A 19,769-nucleotide genomic window follows, 5' to 3' on the forward strand; every position below is an offset into this window, starting at 1 on the left:
CAGAGACAGGGGGCATATAAATGGAAGACCTATGGCAGGACCCACTCTTATTACTGTAATCTTGTAACACAAACATACTGCCGATGTCCCATGGGTAAGGACTGCATGGTCACGTGACGCTTTGGATCACTGCATCACCAATATAAAGTCCCGCTACTTGTCATAGTTCCTATAAATCTGTGCTGTACATTACAGTAAGAGTTACAGAACCAGCTATAGTTTATAGCTGATCTTCTGACCTGTAGTAAGTGCTTTGTTTGCTCACCACCGGTTACACAACCACCAGTTGAACATGCTAGAATTTGTTCGCTTTAATAAAATTTAATATAAATACAATTATTGCCGTAAACGTAATTCTATGAATTAGACGCAGAGATATAAAATTCTTCAAACTCATCTAAAGCCAGAATTAATGGAGGAAAACTTAACAGATGACAGCCTGGCTAACTTACTGGACAGCCTTTTCTTTTCTTGGGAAGCAAAATCCTTTGTAAATAAGTCTTCTTGTGTGTGTGTCGCTGCAAATTGAGACTAACAAGACCCCCATCAATACTCTAACTGGAAAATGTGCATATGCAGAGTTGTGTGAGAACAAGTAAGCCACTAGAAATACATGCTATGTAAATCTAGAGATTAAAAAAAAATAAATCATCATAAAACATTTTTTAAGTAAAATATACATTTCCAAGCGGCACAGGTGCACCTAAACACGCCCGTACATACGTCAGTATACATTTTGCATATTGATGACTTGCATCTCTTTACGCCTAGAAGGCAGACCAGGGCTTGGCAGAGTAAATGTAACAATACTGTGACAATAAGACACAAACGCATATGCCGATACAACTGTAAAGATGTGTTTTCTCTTGCTGGAGGACTGATGAAACTTTTCACAAGGACAATGACCTTCAGCAGCACTTTCTAGCAGCTTGTGATTGGCCAAATTGGTGTTACCCCCTCCAGCTGAAGGGTCCTTAAAACATTTGCATCGTAGCTGTATAATATGAATTCACAACCATCTTTTATTATTTTCACTTGTCATTACTTGATTGACATTTACTTGTTTATACTTAATTTGCATTTAATTACATTTTATACTGTAAATACTTTCACATTTATAAATAATTCAGGACACTATTCTCTGGAGAATATGACACTTCATTACAGTCATATCTCAAAGCTTTCTCTGCGCTTTCTAAGAGGCCTACGTATATGAACTGGCTACACCTGACATATGTCTGTTACAAATGCTACAGTGTCTCTCCCCAAGGGCCTGAAACAGAGCAAGTGGCAACTATTGCTAATGCTGCAGTCTAGATGGGCCAAGTGGTTCTTATCTGCCGCCAAATTCTATGGTTTCTATGCAGTCGAGGGGCTGTCTATCGAGACGCCTGCTGGCTGCAGCTCTAGTCCGCCGTTGCGCGCACAAAGACGCGCCATCAAGCGAATATCGGCCACACCTTCTTACTTCTAAGCAACCCTATGGTTGCTCAGAAAGTCAGACGGTATTTGGCTGCCAGTGTAGTTAGAGCTGCATGTTTCCGACACACTGACACGGGCATGTCCTCCGACTCGGGCCACCTCCCTTGCACTGCCCATGAGAACGGCATGGATCTCCAGGCAGATCCGATCTGTGTCAGATGACGGAAACCAACGAGGTGCATGCACATAAGTAAAACACAACTCTGAATCAGGCCCTAGATGGGCCCCGTAACCTGTACTAATGTATTTTTTATTTATTACCAGTTATCTATATAGTACACACCTATTCCGCAGCGCTTTACTGAGAATATTTAGCCTTACACATCAGTCCCTACCCCAGCGGAGCTTACAATCTACAGTGCATTCGGAAAGTATTCACAATGCTTCACTTTTTCCACATTTTGCTATGTTACAGCCTTATTCCAAAATGGAATAAATTCATTTTTGTCCTCAAAATTCTACACACAATACCCCATAATGATAACGAGCAATAAGTTTTTTTTTTTTAGATATTTGCAAATGTAATAATAATAAAAAAAAAACAAAACTAAGAAATCACATGTACATATTGTAAGTATTCACAGCCTTTGCCATGAAGCTCAAAATTGAGCTCAGGTGCATCCTGTTTCCACTGATCATCCTTGAGATGTTCCTACAGCTTAATTAGAGTACACCTGTGGTAAATTCAGTTGATTGGACATAATTTTGAAAGGCATACACCTGTCTATATAAGGTCCCACACTTGACAAGAGCATGTCAGAGTACAAACCAAGCATGAAGTCCAAGGAATTGTCTGTAGACCTCTGAGACAGGATTGTCTCGAGGCACACATCTGGGGAAGGGTACAGAAAATAATCTGCTGTTTTGAAGGTCCCAACGAGCACAGTGGCCTCCATCATCCGTAAATGGAAGAAGTTCAGAACCACCAGGACTCTTCCAAGAGTTGGCGGGTTGTCTAAACTGAGCAATCAGGGGAGAAGGGCCCTAGTCAGGGAGGTGACCAAGAACCCGATGTTCACTGTCAGAGCTACAGCATTCCTCTGTGGAGAGAGGAGAATCTTCCAGAAGGACAACCATCTCTGCAGCAAACCACCAATCAGCCTGTATGGTAGAGTGGCCAGATGGAAGCCACTCCTTAGCAAAATGCACATGTCAGCCCGCCTGGAGTTTGCCAAAATGCACCTGAAGGACTCTCAGACCATGGGACACAAAGATTATACTCTTTGGCATGAATGCCTTGCATTATGTTTGGAGGAAACTAGGCAACTCTCATCACCAGGCCTACAGTGAAGCATGGTGGTGGCAGCATCATGCTGTAGGGATGTTTTTCAGTGGCAGGAACTGGGAGACTAGTCAGAATAGAGGGAAAGATGAATGCAGCAATGTACAGAGACATCCTGGATGAAAACCTGCTCCAGAGCGCTCTTGACCTCACACTGGGTCGACGGTTCATCTTTCAGCAGGACAACGACCCTAAGCACACAGCCAAAATATCAAAGGAGTGGCTTCAGGACAACTCTGTAAATGTCCTTGAGTGGCCCAGCCAGAGCCCAGACTTGAATCCGATTGAACATCTCTGGAGAGATCTGAAAATGGCTGTGCAGCGACGCTTCCCATCCAACCTGATGGAGCTTGAGAGGTGCTGTAAAGAGGAATGGGCGAAACTGCCTGAAGATAGGTGTGCCAAGCTTGTGGCATCATATTCAAAAAGACTTCAGGCTGTAATTGCTGCCAAAGCTGCATCAACAAAATTTTGAGCAAAGGCTGTGAATAATTACATACATGTTATTTCTTAGGTTTTTTTTTTATTTTATTAAATTTGCAAGAAATTTGTAGAATTTTGAGGACAAAAATGAATTTTTTCCATTTTGGAATAAGCCTGTAACATAACAAAATGTGGAAAAAGTGAAGCATTGTGAATACTTTCCTGTTGCACTGTATATTCCCTACCAATTAACCTAGCAGTATATTTCTGTAGTATTGGAGGAAACCAGAGTACCTGGAGGAAACCCACGCAATCACAGGGAGAATATACAAACTCCACACATTTAAGGCTGTAGTGGGAATCAAACCCACGACCTCAGTGCTGTGAGGCAGTAATGCTAACCATTACACCGTCTGTGCTATGTATATCTTGAGTTCTGCTGTAAATTGCAGGACAACTGATTTTACAAAACTGTGAGACTTCTGGGGAAACATATGTATTACAAAGAGAATTAAAATGTTATGGCTCATGTATATACGTATATAGCAAATCGCATCATAAGCTATTATGTGGAAGGTTCCAGCAGACCCCATGAGAGTTAGAGGAGTTCTTTGTATTTTTTATTTATTTTTTTCTAAAGAGGAGTCAGATTAAGTGGAATAAATATTAAATCACAGATGTGTGTGCACCACGCAGCAATGCTGCATACGTTTACTTAAAGCCATTTACTGTGAAGCTGATATGAGATGCATGTTAATGAGATTCTAAATATATGTTGGAAATTTCTAATTTTCCTTCTCTAGCTAACCAACCTGTTACACGGTGAGTGATCTCCTGCAGCCTGTATCTATGCCCATTTAGATTATAATAGAAATGGTAAATAGGTTTTCTTTGATTTAGAGAAACGTACTCTGGGTAAAGCAAAATAAAAAGTACATTTCTGCATTTGTTGCAGCAGGACCCAGATTGGCAAAATGCAGTGCGTTTTAGGTTTACAACAGAGGGGGAGGGGAGGTGGAGGTGGAAGGTCAACTGTCTCCTTGAACTCTTTTTTTTTTTTAGGAATTATTACTGGTTTTTCCCCAAGTCAAAATAGATGGTGGAGTTTTCTGTGAGTTTGACACAAGATTACACATCGTTTAAAATGCAGCACACAACACACTATACAGTGCATCGTACGAAATATCGTTCTTACGTGGATTGGAACGATGTATCGTAAATTTCATATAGTGTGTACGCCCGATCCGTCGTTCATCGCTTCGTCCAATCTGCTGTTTTGCCCGACAGTTGGGACAATGCAATGAACGCCACCATGCTGTTACAGGCAGCATGTGACGCCAGTGTAAACCGGATCGTGCAGTGTGCTCGGCGTGCGCAATGTATAATCACATCACGCCGTCGCACCGGTGTGTACCTAGCTTTAACCCTATTAAACACATTTTCCCATGCAGACAATGGATATTCTTTCTTTCTTTCTAATAACTGATGAAACTGTATCGGCTGCTATGTTGAACGGAATCTTTTAAAGTGACTTTAGAATCTTCGATCAGTGTTGCTGTATCTGAGCGTAATCTAGTATCAAGCACTGCGGAATATATTACAGTGGCAACCAGTGCTAAGTATTAGGGTTTTTTACTGCTTTTATCTTTTTATCCGTAACCTATATCTAAAAATGGTGTATCCTTCATTTTGCTAAAAATATACTTTAAAAACACAAATGGTTGCATTCTTTATTGATTCTTGTTTGTGTAATGAAAGTGGCATTTTGCCTTTATACATGATGTGTGGCGTGACGCGTGTCACATGTTGTATAATCCCCTTTGTTATTCCGTACAGTATCTGACAGTAATCTGTTACAATGCAATCTGGTTTTATCTTTGCCTAAAATGCATCAACACAAAAAACATGTAAGATAGCAATATAATAGAAAAATGTTGCAATTAATGAGTTTATGGTAATTAAACGTAACGTAAGACTGGATGTTCTGGTACAATGGTCAGTCGATGTGCAGTGAGAACATAACCCGTACATACGGGAGCATATCATCATTATCTCTGACCTGCTATGGCAGTGCAATGTAAAATGTACGGGAAAACATGGTCCTCAAGGCACCCTAACAGTCCAGGTTTTAAGGATATACATGCTTAAGCACAGGAGACTTAAGTACCGTGTATGGGAACCCCTGCCCTATTCCGGCGACACATCGAATCCACCGACCCTACATCATATTTAACTCACCCCCAAAGTGAAATGACACATATAAAAGTATAATTGTGCTTGATATTAGGAGCTGTAAGCCCTACCCTTCTCTTGGTTCTCACCCTGCACTATCCCTGTCTCCAGCGCACATCCACTCAGTCAGCGACTATGATCCTTTATGTACGCCCTTCCCTGGCCACGTCTTTAGTTGTTTTCATTAACACACAATTTGATTTATGCACATGTAGTCTGTTGTAGCCTTTTTAGATTGTATTTTCTGTTTATTCTATTACAATTCTCCTTATATACAGTTCTACGGACATTTAGTGGCGCCATATGAAATAAAATGGTAACGATAATTATAAGGCACTGTGACAGATAATGTCAAGTCGAAGATACGTATATCCTGACGGATCAGACTTTGTGTGTAAATATGTAACTGAATATATTAGGAGGACAACCTGTTCTAGTCTTTGTGTCCATTAAACAGCTTTGTAGTGGGATTCTGTCTTACATTGTAGCGACAGCTTTTGTTCAGGTAGGTCTGTAGCATGTCATCCATGGCGACGTGTGAAAGCTAGGCATATTTTTAGATCTGCAACATCGTTGAATTAGTAACCGTGTTTTACTTTACTCTGCAAAAATACTAAATATATATTTTACATTTCAGTTTTATTTGTCCTTGAAATTATCGATATGATTATACATGCTGGGAATGCATCAGACTGCTATGTAGACCTGCAATATTACCAAGCCTCAGAAAATGCAAGAGATTATACAGCCCTGCCCTAAGACTACATATTTTGCAGCTTGTAAACCTGTTGTGCCATTTCTTTAATAAATTTTTTAGCATGTATTAAAGATGGGTTAGGGGCCAAAGCAGACATTATTATTGTAAATGATCAAAACAGAAGCATTCAAAGAGTTATGCATAGGTATATGCAGGGTTGCATAAAATTGCATTTAAAAAAAAAAAAAAATCAAAAACAGATTTAAATCAGATTTTTTTTTATTTAAATAGGATATTTTATTTTAATTGTTTTTTAAGTAAATGTTTTAAATGGTTAAGTTTATTGAAATTTGTTTTTTTTTTATAAAAAAAAAAAAAAACTATTTAAATCAAATAAATCATTTTTTGATTTTCTAAAAAAAAAATTAAATTTTATGCAACCCTGGGTATATGCTTATACAGCACAACAGTCATCCAGGGCAAGCACCAGTTTTGATCTTATGTAGTATTTATAAAGTAAAAATGTAACAATGTTTAATAATAGCAATACAGGGTACACAATGTGATGAAGCCAAACCAGAAAGAAAGGAGGAAACACCCTCCAATGAAATACAGTGAAGAAAATACACAATATACCCTATAAGCGTTTCACAGTCTATGTGATTAAAGAGAAAAGTGTCCGCAACCCGAATGACTGTCTTCAGCATTGCAGACAGTGCGCCTGATTCACAGATGGATGGAATTGCAGAGCCCCGCACAAGCGGCTGTGAAATTCTGTCCATCTCAAATGCAAATGCAGCAGGTGGTGTCTTTAGGAAACAGACGCCTCCTTGCTGCATCTATCTGCTATCCCAGAGCTACAACCTAGGATCAGCATTGGAACGTTGTGATGGTTGACCCTTTGGCCAGGCTGCGGTAGAGTAAATTTACAGCAGCCTGACTGTGTCTTGGCGGCTTACGATGCCAGGAATTCTGTATTCATGGACGCAGACCCTGGCCTCAGCACCCCCAGAAAACGGGGGCGATGTGCCCCAGTTTACGGGAACGCAGGCCGTCTATGAGGCAGAGGCTTGGGGGAATTCCATGCGGTATCGCAGGACCTCTCTTCCACATGCGCAGAACAGGTCCTACGTAAGCACAGACCACTTGCCATCGGAGATGTGCGCTATCCATCGAGTTAACGTACATTTCTGAATCAAGCCCAGTATTTGTAGTCCACAAACCTGGACTGCAAATACTATTTTTTTTTTTTTTTTTTTAATATCAGCAATTTTTCACTAGATATTTTTTGTGTTATTGCTTTTAGTGGACTCATAAGTAGGCCCATCCAATTATCTATATACCTCTTAGCTGTAATCAAGGTTCATGATTACAATCCCCACCCCCTTCCCCTATTATCAGCAGGTTTAATAATTATCTCTCCTATTCTCTTTCAATGACATAATTGCTGCTCTCTCTTTTGGAGTCAAATGTGGTTGATGTTTCTTATGTTTTTTTTCCCACATACACAATTACACACAAACAAAGTTAGACATTTGTTTCTCAACCCATATATATATTTACTATATTGTGATTTTTTTTTTCCCCTTTATATCACATACTCGATGTACCCAGAGAGGATGTACAGCTTAGGGAAGACTTTTTATATATCTAGTTCTTCACTCTCATATATCCATACTGTATGACACAGTTGTGAGCTTTCTTTTCCCCATATAACACATATTCGGACTGGTTACCATATGCTCTAAGATCTGAAAGTACTCGCATGGTAAGCACACTACTGAAAGACTTATTTGGATTATGGTCACAACTGTTTAGGAACAGACTGTGAAGCACTAAAATGGTCTATTGGGTTTTTTTTTCTGTAAAGTATAAAAAAAACCTAAACAATAACAAATAACAATAGTTGTAAAGATACATACACAAATATATTCTGTTTGATCTTTGACTATCAAGAAGACTGCAATGGATACCAAATAAATATTAATGGAATAACCTTTGAGTTTACCATCTTTTCCCACCACTTCCTTTGCCTGCAACTGGCAGATGAACATGTTCTGGACTATTGCAAGCCACTAATAAAAATGTATCAAGTCTTTTTACTCAGTTGTCCAGGAACCTGATCAACCGTGTCACTCCACAGAGTTTGGGGTTAGGACCTGCATCAAATTGCAGAAAACAGTGTTCTAGAGCAGAGATAGATAGGATCATAGAGTTCTCCTGACCACTCTACAGAGGGATAATTCCTAGGTCGATGCATAACTTTAAAAAGTAATATTGAGAAATGTCTTCTGTAGCTAAAGCATGAAAAAATTTTGATCGGAGTACCAGTTTGTGCACTAGGGGGCTGGCTTGCTTCTGCACAGTATTTGCCCTTCCAAAGGTGTCATGGAAACAGGTAGCAAATGTAATTTCCTGGATTAAGCAGGGTACACACTGGGTGAACACATTGGCAGATGTGTACCCCCAATGTGTCCGTTACCAATGTCGCAGATATATTGGTGTATCCTCTGGTACGGCCGACCTGCCAATTGCCCGTATACATGCTGCAGAGACTTAGGGGTAAATATACTAAGATAGGAGCTCTGTTAAGAAGTGATGTTGCCCAGAGCAACCAATCAGATTCCAGGTATTATCTTCTAGAAGGTGCTAGATAAATCAGGGAAGTAGAATCTGATTGGTTGCTATGGGCAACATCACTTCTTAAATAGAACTCCCATCTTAGTAAATTTACCCCTTAGAGTGAGTGACAGCTCAACTGGGCAGGCAAATTTAAGAGCCCTCCCAGTTGTGATGTCAGGCCTGACACATCAGACGGACGATTGGTAAGTGTATATGCAGATAGGTTGGCAGGTCGGCCATTGAGCTAGTGTGTACCCAGCATTAGTTAGAGGCACTTTGCAAAAGAGCAGGCAGTAAACAACATCAGAGACCAGTAATCTCAGGCAACTAGCAGCAGCTTTTATTAGGCAAGAAAGTAAATATCAAAATAAATTGTGGCCTGTCCAGCTTTTACTAACAAATAGCCTCTATTTGTGTGGAACCTAAATTTCCAACCCACAGACAATAGCTGGAGGCAGGTTGGTCTCACCAGATGTCTGTCTTTGTGCCCTGCCTCATTCCTCAGGTAGTGAAAGACACAGCAGTCTGTTGCACCCTTTATATTTAAGCCTTTTGGTTACAGTTGTTAATGAGCCTGCTGGGAGAGACCAGCACTAGCACTCATGGAGAGAGGCTTGCTCACTCTCCTCTAGCCACTGCAGGGAACCCATAAACAGACTCTTACTTGAACCACACATGCTGGAAGTCTTTCATCTGCATTAAAGAAGAGTTTAAAATGCATACTGTACAATCATAAAGCTCTAAATAGCTTCAAGGACAGTAAGTTTCACTTTACCTTAAAAATGTAACTAAATAAAACACTGTATTTGGGTTCGTGCCCCAGGATCACTTTGAAGGAGGCACACCAATATTATGCAGTTTATTTTTTATTTTTATAACAACAACAGACTATTGTCACCTTTTTCAAGGAAGACAAATTGGCCATTTGTAAGGACAGGAACATAACAAGTAGAGGCAAAAAAAAATAAATAATATTATATATATTGTACCTCATTTTATTAGGATACTTTTTAAGAGGTGCTTGATTATATTCAGAACCTTTACGGACGCAAGATAGCTTCAGTTAGATACTTCTGCCATTGGTTTAATTTGTTATGACAGTACAGACATGCTTAATGGGACATAGGGGTAGATGTACTAAGCCTTGGAGAGAGATAAAGTACCAACCAATCAGCTGCTGATTGTCACTTTACAGCATTGATTTTCAACCTTTTCAACTCAAGGCACACTACACAAGATTTTAAAATTGCAAAGGCACACTATCCGGCTATGCGGTGTGCGAGACCAATGACAATAAACAAACATGGACTCCCACATAAAAATATACACACATATTGGCCTCCACGGGAATAAAACACACTACATTGGCCTCCACGGGAATAGAACACACTACATTGGCCTCCACGGGAATAAAACACACTACATTGGCCTCCACAGGAATAAAACACACTACATTGGCCTCCACAGGAATAAAACACACTACATTGGCCTCCACAGGAATAAAACACACTACATTGGCCTCCACAGGAATAAAACACACTACATTGGCCTCCACAGGAATAAAACACACTACATTGGCCTCCACAGGAATAAAACACACTACATTGGCCTCCACAGGAATAAAACACACTACATTGGCCTCCACAGGAATAAAACACACTACATTGGCCTCCACAGGAATAAAACACACTACATTGGCCTCCACAGGAATAAAACACACTACATTGGCCTCCACAGGAATAAAACACACTACATTGGCCTCCACAGGAATAAAACACACTACATTGGCCTCCACAGGAATAAAACACACTACATTGGCCTCCACAGGAATAAAACACACTACATTGGCCTCCACAGGAATAAAACACACTACATTGGCCTCCACAGGAATAAAACACACTACATTGGCCTCCACAGGAATAAAACACACTACATTGGCCTCCTCAGGAATAAAACACACTACAGTGGCCTCCACAGGAATGTAGAGGCTTAGAACATCTCCCCCATAGTAACTGTAACATCTCCATAAGAATTAAATATAATGCTACACTTTGTAACAGAACTATACCCATAAATTGAATTGAGTCTGATGCACTAGGTAAACCCTTAACGAAAGGATTATTTTCATTTGTGCTGTATGGGCCCTATAGCTGGTTACTTATGGATTGGTCAGGAAGTTATTTGGGATATATCCTATAGGCCGTCAGAAATATTTAAGGTCACAATCACCTTGAGAGCAAGGTTTAGCATACTTAAAGCCAATTTACAATTTATAGCATACAACTGCAGAAATAGAATTATCTGGGATGAAATTGCATTTTGCATCAGTTCGAGCCATCTGCAATCAGAGCGGTAACGTTAATGGCTTTAGATGTTCTGCTGGCAGGCAGGGGGTGACCAGCACACCATAAGTAAGGTGTGTTCCATCTTTATCCCTGATAATGCCAAGGCAAGTTTAATTAATAGGGGAACATAAATTCTGAAAGACTCTTGGAACCTAGCAGTGCGATTTTCAACACTGGATTCGGAAATGATATATAGCTTTCAATTCTTTTACATTTACTATAGAATTATATTTGCTTTTAAATGTTCTTGGGATATAATGGGTAATAAAAATGCATAAAAAGTTTATTGATCATGAGAGTTAAAACGGCCATAATTTATCTGCCTGGGCTGCAGGGGAATTGCACAAAGGGAGTGGAAGTGAAAGGGTTAATGGCAAATTAAAAGAAAAGATTTCTCTTTAAAATTAGGAGTATTCAAAATGTAAATGTCTGTCTACTCGCTGTAACACAAACACTAATTTACAGAGATAATTAAACATAAAATAGGAGGCAGCGGGTGTCCAAGGAAAAGTACCAGACAAATGTTTTGAGTTGAAATATGTGTTCACTTTTTTGATACATACCAATTGTAGTGATTTGCTAAGTTTACATTTATTATGCATCTAAATAAATAACTGTACCGTCAAGAAAGGAAATGCAGCGTGGTTCTACCTTAAAACATAATGAAGGTTTGATTGCTTATATTAATATTTGTATAGCAAAATTACGTTGTTTTTTTTAAGCCTATTATTTTTACATTATTTTAAAGACAACCACAACTTGAAGAACAAAAAAAGGGTGATAGGGAAAATAAAATATGGGGGGGGGGGGGATAATGAGTACATTACATCAAACTCTTCACAACTAGACCCAGAAACACAGAATTCCAGCTATGGAATGATTGTTTCTATAGTATAGGAAGCTTGGATGATGGACCAGAGTTGCTGACACTTGCATAGTAATCATATCAGTAAGTGCAAATAATTGAGGTCCTGTGTGCAGACGAATATTTTACAACCAAATGTGTTAATCGCCACACAAAAATGGGAAGAATTAAATTCCCAATAATTTCACTTTACACAATATACTACTGCTGCACATTAACAGTCACAGAATGGGTGTATAGGAAATAAAACATATGTAAACACAATGCCAATGCAATAAAAATAAACTGTGTGGGTTTTACTGTCTATCAGAACGGTGCAGACCTTTAATACTGCACAAATCTATAGTAGCCATGAGCCAGCCTGAGCTGTGAGCCAATGCAATGGACATGTCCCAATATACAGAACATGAAGCCTGACCTTTGCATTATAACACTTGGCAAATTGTTACTCTGTGTAACAAGCGAGACTGAGCTGGGATATAGAACACCGTGTTGTCATTATTCCAGGTAGAATGCACCAGTCATACAGCAACTAAGACAACATAAATTATTCACTGTATTCTGTGTACAACGTGATGAACAAGGAGCAAACGAGAGATATACATAGCCAGCATATAACATTTTACTTGTAGTTTCCACTAATCATCATCACCCATCAACAAAACCGGCATTATCTTCAAATGTTAGATGCAAAATATGTTTATTCACACGCTCTATGCATGAATTTGTATCAGTACAGGTGATATATATATCAAGAAGAATGTCAGTCAGACCATGTCATGGGCAGTAATGGCCAAGAACAGTTAACTTTAGTTGAACTAGATTAACAGGATTTTGATTCGTAAATGAAATGTCAATGAGATCTTATTTGCATACTGAAGAATAGTACAGGCTCAGTCTGTGCATTTCATTTTTCTAGAGTATAACTGCCCCTGTGCAATATTGGCACCGAACATGAGCTCTACGGACAATCTCTATCCCATTAGGCCCCGCATATGCCCATCAGATCGCCCCACGTCATTAACACTCTCCCTACAATCCCATCAGACTACTGCCCCCCATGTCCATCAGATTCCCCTCCTACATCCTGATCAATGCGAAAGGCTTTCCTTTGCACATGAATAAATGCAGTGAGAAAGAGAATACATCGAAATGGCCATTGGTGGGTCAAACATCGGTGGTTACCATTGATGGTATGAAACCATTGATGGCTTGCACCCACTGATTGACAACCCTGCTGTGAGGAACGGCTTGTGGGAGGCCAATCAGGTAAGGGTGAGGCTTAGTCGGCCACCAGAGGAAAGGCTAAGCTTTGTGCCCCGGAGCTGAGGGAAAAAACCCCCCACAATGCTGCCTAACAGCCATCAACGGCAGAGAACCATCAGATCTTCACCATTGATAGCAAAACCATCAACCATTGGTGGCAAACCATCAACCATTGGTGGCAAACCATCAACCATTGGTGGCAAACCATCAACCATTGGTGGCAAACCATCAACCATTGGTGGCAAACCATCAACCATTGGTGGCAAACCATCAACCATTGGTGGCAAAAAATCAACCATTGGTGGCAAAAAATCAACCATTGGTGGCAAACCATCAACCATTGGTGGCAAACCATCGTAACCACCGATTGCCATCCCTTGCGGTACATCCTGCAAATGATTTCCCTAGAAAGCAGAACTGTCCTAAAAACACAGTAAAACTGTGGAGTCAATCCAGCAATGTAACATCTAAAATATATTTGAAAGATTAGGAGATGTAGTCAATATTATGATTATTACTGATAACTGGAGATGCGGCTAGTATTACTGCGATTATTGCTTTTCACAGGGGAGGATTCAGATATTATTAATCATAGCACAAAATGCACCTAATGTTGTTATTATAATACTTATTACTGATCACAGGTGAGGATGCAGCCAAAAATAATCTATAAAATACAATCTATGGTCACCAATAATATCAACAATATAATTATGATTGATCCGAGGACAGGATGCGGCGGGTGTAATAATGATACCAACACTGGCATTCAGGGCTATTTTTCAGATGGAACGCACTGGAAAGGTCTACCTGAAGGTCTTAAAAAAAAAATTATGTCATCATGGACGACATTCCGGAACCACCTGAAAAATGTTAGTGAGGGTGAATTGGTAACCTAAGGCCAGTGCAGAGTGCGCAGAGCAAGTGACACGAAATGCTAATGACCCGTCATTCTGCAGACGCCAGTAGCTATTCCCTGTAGACTGCAGTGGGCTAGCAGCGCTCACCTTGAGGAGTCTGTTGGTGCTCGTCACTGCTTGGAGTCTAGTACAGTGTCAGCCGGGACGGGCGCTCCTCCCACCAGATGTCCTGCTCTGAAGTGTGCCTGCAAAGAGCAGGCGACTATCAGGTCCTCCTGAGTGAGTCCTGATAAGTCTGTGTTTTGAAGGTCAATGCAGGGGAATGGTCTCCTTTCTTTTAAACACATCAGGCAGCTTAGAAAGCGGTAAAAAGCTACCAATCACGCAATTAATCAGACACTCTGGCTTCTAATTATAGTCAGCTTTCAAAAAAACTAAATTATCTCTACCAAGCTGTATTACCAGCAATTTATCATCAGACTCTCTGACAGCCCCAACTCAATTGGTCTCTTTAAACACAGGTAGAATTCAAAAAACATAAATTATCCACTAAGCTGGCCTGCTTTAATATCGATTTATCTGAGCCCCTCTGCCAGCCCCACTTACTAGGTGCCTTTAATCAGAGGCAGCCATAAAAATTGTAAATTATCCACCTAGATGTTTCATTTTTCGTTTTCTATCATTCCCTGCTAAATTGTCCTCTAATGTAGGTTTTTTTTTTTTAAATCCCACATACGACCCGTTTTACAGTTATACTGGGTACACACAGGACGATCTGTTCAGCGAACGATATCGCTCAACGATCTCCCTTGAAATTCCAGCTGTGCTGGATGAACGATATTGTTCATCCACACACCAACGATATTACCAACGACTAACGATCGTGGCTCCCTACAGGAAATAGAACGATAGCGTCCAGATTGGCCTGTCTGCATGGGCGATATCGTTATCGTCCAGCGGAAGCGCGCATTATTGGTCGTTGGTTGCATACATATGAACGATATATCGCTGAACGATATCCTTATCGTTCGTATTGTAACGATATATCGCTCCGTGTGTATGCTCCTTTACCCAAACTCCGTCATTACAGTGCATGACTTAAGGATATCTATGCTTGACCACAGGTGACTTAATTAGTACCTCAGTCAATTTGATTTACCCATCTGGACTCAAGTATCGATATCCTTAAAATCTGGACTGTAATGGCGGAGTTTGGGAAACTCTGGTTTAGACATTTCTAGATAGATTCCCATTTCCGGCTATGTTAACGTATTTCCTGCATGCTCTGTAGAATAACTGGACTAAATGCAATACTTCACAGGAAGAGGATAAAAGCTGGAATAGCCAGATACTAGCTAAATATATTGAAAAAGACAGATCCATACTATGTACTTGTCCTATATATTCAGTATGGACCCTGCTTTTCTGGGTGTGCTGCTACATTTTTGTATTGCTATAGTTGTATATATTATGTGATAGATTGAGCTCAGGTGTGTTATAAGGAAATAATCTGAGCACATTATGGGGAGAATCCAATTAGCCAGAATAACCGGTTTCACTTGTGAAAACTTTTCTCCAAAAATGGTTACAGTGTTTATCCAATTACCATAGGTCCGAAGTCTGCCAAAGCAATTATCGCAAATGAGTTTTCACCGTCACCGAGTAGGTGAAAAGTTGGTCTAAAATGCCGGGACTTGGTGCAGAACCCCTGGGACACCCCCCTTAACGACTAATTAGTCAAAAATATTTTTTTATTAGATGATTTGGAACAATAATGTAATTTTTGGGGTGAAAAAGTAAAAAATGCAGGAAAATGGATTCACAGTAGTGGGTTAGGTATTTTGGGGGGCTGTATGGAAGGGGCAGGCATTTTAAACATTGCACTGCAACAGGTGTATTTTTAAAAAAAATTTAAACTGCCCTAAAATATATACTTACCCCCATTTTATGTACCCCTAGAAAAATGCATATGGCAGCCTTCTGACACTATGTAATAACTCAAAACCCTTTGATTATGGCCAATAAAAGACTTCTATACAGTTACCCAACATAAGTGTACAATTTTTTGGGGTACAGGCTGATTTCCCCATTTTCACCTGTCATCCCTACAAGAATTATCGTGCAAATGTGCTATCGCCGGTGTTGTCATTGAACTGCACGATAAACGGGAGCTCGCATACATGCAATAAGCAACAAGTTCGTGCGATGGGTCTGAAAAGTTTCCGCCGGTGAAAAAGTATCTTTATCGCAGCTAATTGGATACCGCCCTATGTGTCAAATAACATGAATCGCTTTTACTAGTATTGGGTACGTAACCTGTCACCTATGGTATTAAAAATTAAGTATAAACAGTGATATAATACAAAGGCCAATGTGCCCGGCTCCATAGTAAGTCAGTGTGGCCAGTATTGTAACATCCTCCAGGGAAATGGTGTGTAACATACAAGTGGACCTTCACTGGTGCCAAATTATAATGCAATTATTAATGTTCAACAGTGGATAGATCTATAGTCTGCAGAGATGGTAGTGAAACAATCCACGTAACAGTGGTTAATCCACCTAGGCTTGGCTACTCCATCTCAGTGCGCAGACATCTATATCTTTAGGCGATCGATTGACATGTTATAATACTTTATCCAAATATATAAAAGCCTCCTCCACATCCCACACTCTAACAAAATAAAAGTAAACACAACAATTTGGAATATGCCACCATTAAAGGTCCACCTAGACCAGGCTTCGCCCACAGATCAATACGCATGAGACGTTTTTCAGAGATGTTTTGTTGTTACAGGCATTGTTGAGATCTCTGTAGGTAAATTGATATACACTTAACTAAGTAACAATTTCTGAACTTAGAAGTGGAAAAGCATGGCTTGCAATAGTATCAGTAACCACATTATTGTTAGTCGATTTTCCTGGGAGACAGTTACAGCTAAAAGTGCCACTTAGATTGGGTATTTCCCTGTGACTTTATGCTCCCGTCTCAGCAGTGAGGGCCCGATTCATCACGGATCGCAACTGCAACAGCGCACGCAGATTGGCCGATGGCGCCTGCGTATGCACCGCGCGTGCGTTAGCACTGCGATCACATACGCAGATACAAAGCAATTACAGAGTGAGTTACGGGAGGTCAGCGTTTGGGGGGAGTGGTCGGAGAAACACAGGCGTGTCTGTTCGTTTGAATAGCGTTACTTGGGCGTGCATAAATTAGCCACTGCGACGGCATACGCAGCTTGAGTACTCACTGCGTACGACGATGTTAACAATTTCTGAGTAAGGTCAGAGCTGCTGTAATTGTGCGTGAGGGGGCGATGTTACTCGATGTTCCCGATGTATACGCAGTTCTTACGGATGTGAGATAGCGGTAGTGGGCGTCTCTGTGCTGGCTGTGCGACGGCTTTGCGATTGCATTCATTAGCATATTTTCGTAGCAGACCTGCATGCGTGATCGCAGTAGCAATCCGTAGTGAATCAGGTTTTAAGTAAACTATTAAAGACAACTGAAAGTCGCACTACACCGCTATACAGTAGAATACTAGCAGAGGCTCCCTTGGTGTCAAAAGTAGACGTGTTTAAGACATCTTAAGACGTTATAACCAGTATACATGGAAAAGCCCTATAGTTTATTTTCCAGCCAACACAGTTTTTTTTTTTTTTAGATTGGTTTGTACCTTAATTTTGGGTAGGAATCCAATGCGTCCGCGTCTATGTTCCAGAATACGTGGTTCTTTAACTTTCACACCCAGATGTTTCATATAAGTCAAGATGACATACTGTATGATGTTACTGTAAGGAGGTTATTAAAAAAAAAAAAAAAAAAAGGAAAAAGCATAAATGTACAGCCAACATTACAATGCACACAGTCACTCCTGGGAAGGTGAGGGGACCAATCAGATCTGCCCGTAAAAGAGCAGCGCAAGTTACTAGTAAAACACATATAAACAGCTGCAAGTGAGTGGCTAAAAAGTACAACTCTGAGCGGCATTGATTTACATTTCAGGAAGGTACGGCGGCTGCAAATTATTTTATAAAATGGTTTTCTGTTACAGAGAGGGTTCAAGAAAGTTCAAGCTCAAATATCTCAATTAGAGGCCAGTGGAGAAAACGTTCCTAGAGCATTTTGATGAGAAAATCAATAAGGTTTTTTTTTTATCTATTTTTTTTGTACAATGTGATCACTGAAAAACCAAAATTTATTGTCTGTCGCAAAGGAGAAGAAATCATGTATTTTCTGATATACCAAGGTAGTTGTTTCCCTGTTCCAAAGTCAAAAAAGGTGCCAATTACACTTTGCAACAACCAAGGAGAAGCCATTACTTCCCTTCTGATCTCCAGACATGTAGTTTCAGGCTAAGTGAACCAGAACATAAAACAGATAAGCGGGTATCTTGTTGCTGGAACTGGAAAAGAATATAATACGGAAGAAGCAAAAAAATAAATAAAAATCTAATACTCTGCTTATACCTCAATCAAAAAAAGGCTTAAAGATTTCTAAAACTTTAGTCCACTGATAATGGTAAAACATTCAGATGTAAGTGAATAACCTATCCTACCCACCACTGCATTTAAGGGATGCAGTCAGGAAAACGACGGTCAATTGCCGTCCGCCGGCTCCCCGACTGTCTAATGACAGGTGTCGAAATCCCGACACCTGTCATTAGACCTATGCAGGGAGGGTTAGGGTTAGGCTAGGGGGGGTTAGTGTAAGGCACCCCCAGGGGGAGGTTAGGGTTAGGCACCCCCCGTGAGACTTAGGGTTATGTTGCGGGAAAGGGGGCGGGGGGTAAGTCTTAGGCACCGCTAAGGGAGGGTTAGGAGCGGGTATGGGGGGGGGGGGGGGGAGTAAGGTTAGCGGGGTATTACATACTGATTCCACATATATTTTGTGTGTGTGTGTGGCGGGGGTGGGGGGTGTTTATTTTCTTGTATAAGCACGGATCCACACACACCATAAAAGGTGCAGCAGTCCCATTTCTCTCAGGTGGAACATGCAGGAAACCGAAAGCATGCCGTCTCCTGATGACATTCATGTTACATGGCAGAGTCCAAACTTGCAAAGTGCAATATACCTAAGTCTGCAGAATAGAGCAACCTAATTTATCCAACATCAATAACCACATATAAGATGCTCTGACTGTATTCCAGATGTACCCAAATTGTATTCCAAACTCTGCCTGCTCTATATCGAACTATTTCCCATGGCAGGAGGCGCATCACACAACAGATGCTAGAGTCAATTACAGACATAAGGTTGTAGCTTATGGTAAAGCCCATCAAATTAACCTTAGCAAGCTCAATACACTTTACAACTGAATTTGCTGTTGAACAACAAAACAAATCATTGTTATATGATATTAGATCTAAGCTGGCTGTGTACGGAATCTAGGGCAGTGTTTCCACCACTCCACTCCTCAGGGAACGCTAACAGTGCATGTTTTCCAGGTCTCCTCAAAGAACTACAAGTGAAATAATTAACACCACATGTGATAGTAATAGAAATAAATAATGTAAAATAAATAACATTTTACTTAATTCTATTGTATTTTATTGGATGATTTGATATTAATGAATTTGTAAAGTGGTCTATATTTATCTGCATTTGGTATTTTAGAAGGATGTTTTATATGTTGCCAAGAATGAATTTCAATAATTATTACGGCGTTTTATATGCTATTATGAATTGTTATGCAAT

The 19,769-nt window shown here is 40.2% G+C and overlaps 1 protein-coding gene across 3 annotated transcripts in view; it reads right to left on the reverse strand.

Moving 5' to 3' along the window:
- Nucleotides 1-19,769, reverse strand: part of ARHGEF12 (Rho guanine nucleotide exchange factor 12) — a 247,100-nt gene that overhangs the window by 82,250 nt on the left and 145,081 nt on the right. For all 3 annotated transcript variants that reach the window (XM_088458720.1, XM_088458721.1, XM_088458719.1), the window contains one exon: nucleotides 17,749-17,863. In XM_088458720.1, coding sequence (XP_088314846.1) covers nucleotides 17,749-17,863 — 115 coding nt within the window. The remainder of the gene's footprint in view (nucleotides 1-17,748; nucleotides 17,864-19,769) is intronic.

Source organism: Taudactylus pleione, unplaced genomic scaffold (genome assembly GCF_031769625.1).
Source record: "Taudactylus pleione unplaced genomic scaffold, aTauple2 ptg000848l, whole genome shotgun sequence".
Taxonomy (NCBI): Eukaryota; Metazoa; Chordata; class Amphibia; order Anura; family Myobatrachidae; genus Taudactylus; species Taudactylus pleione.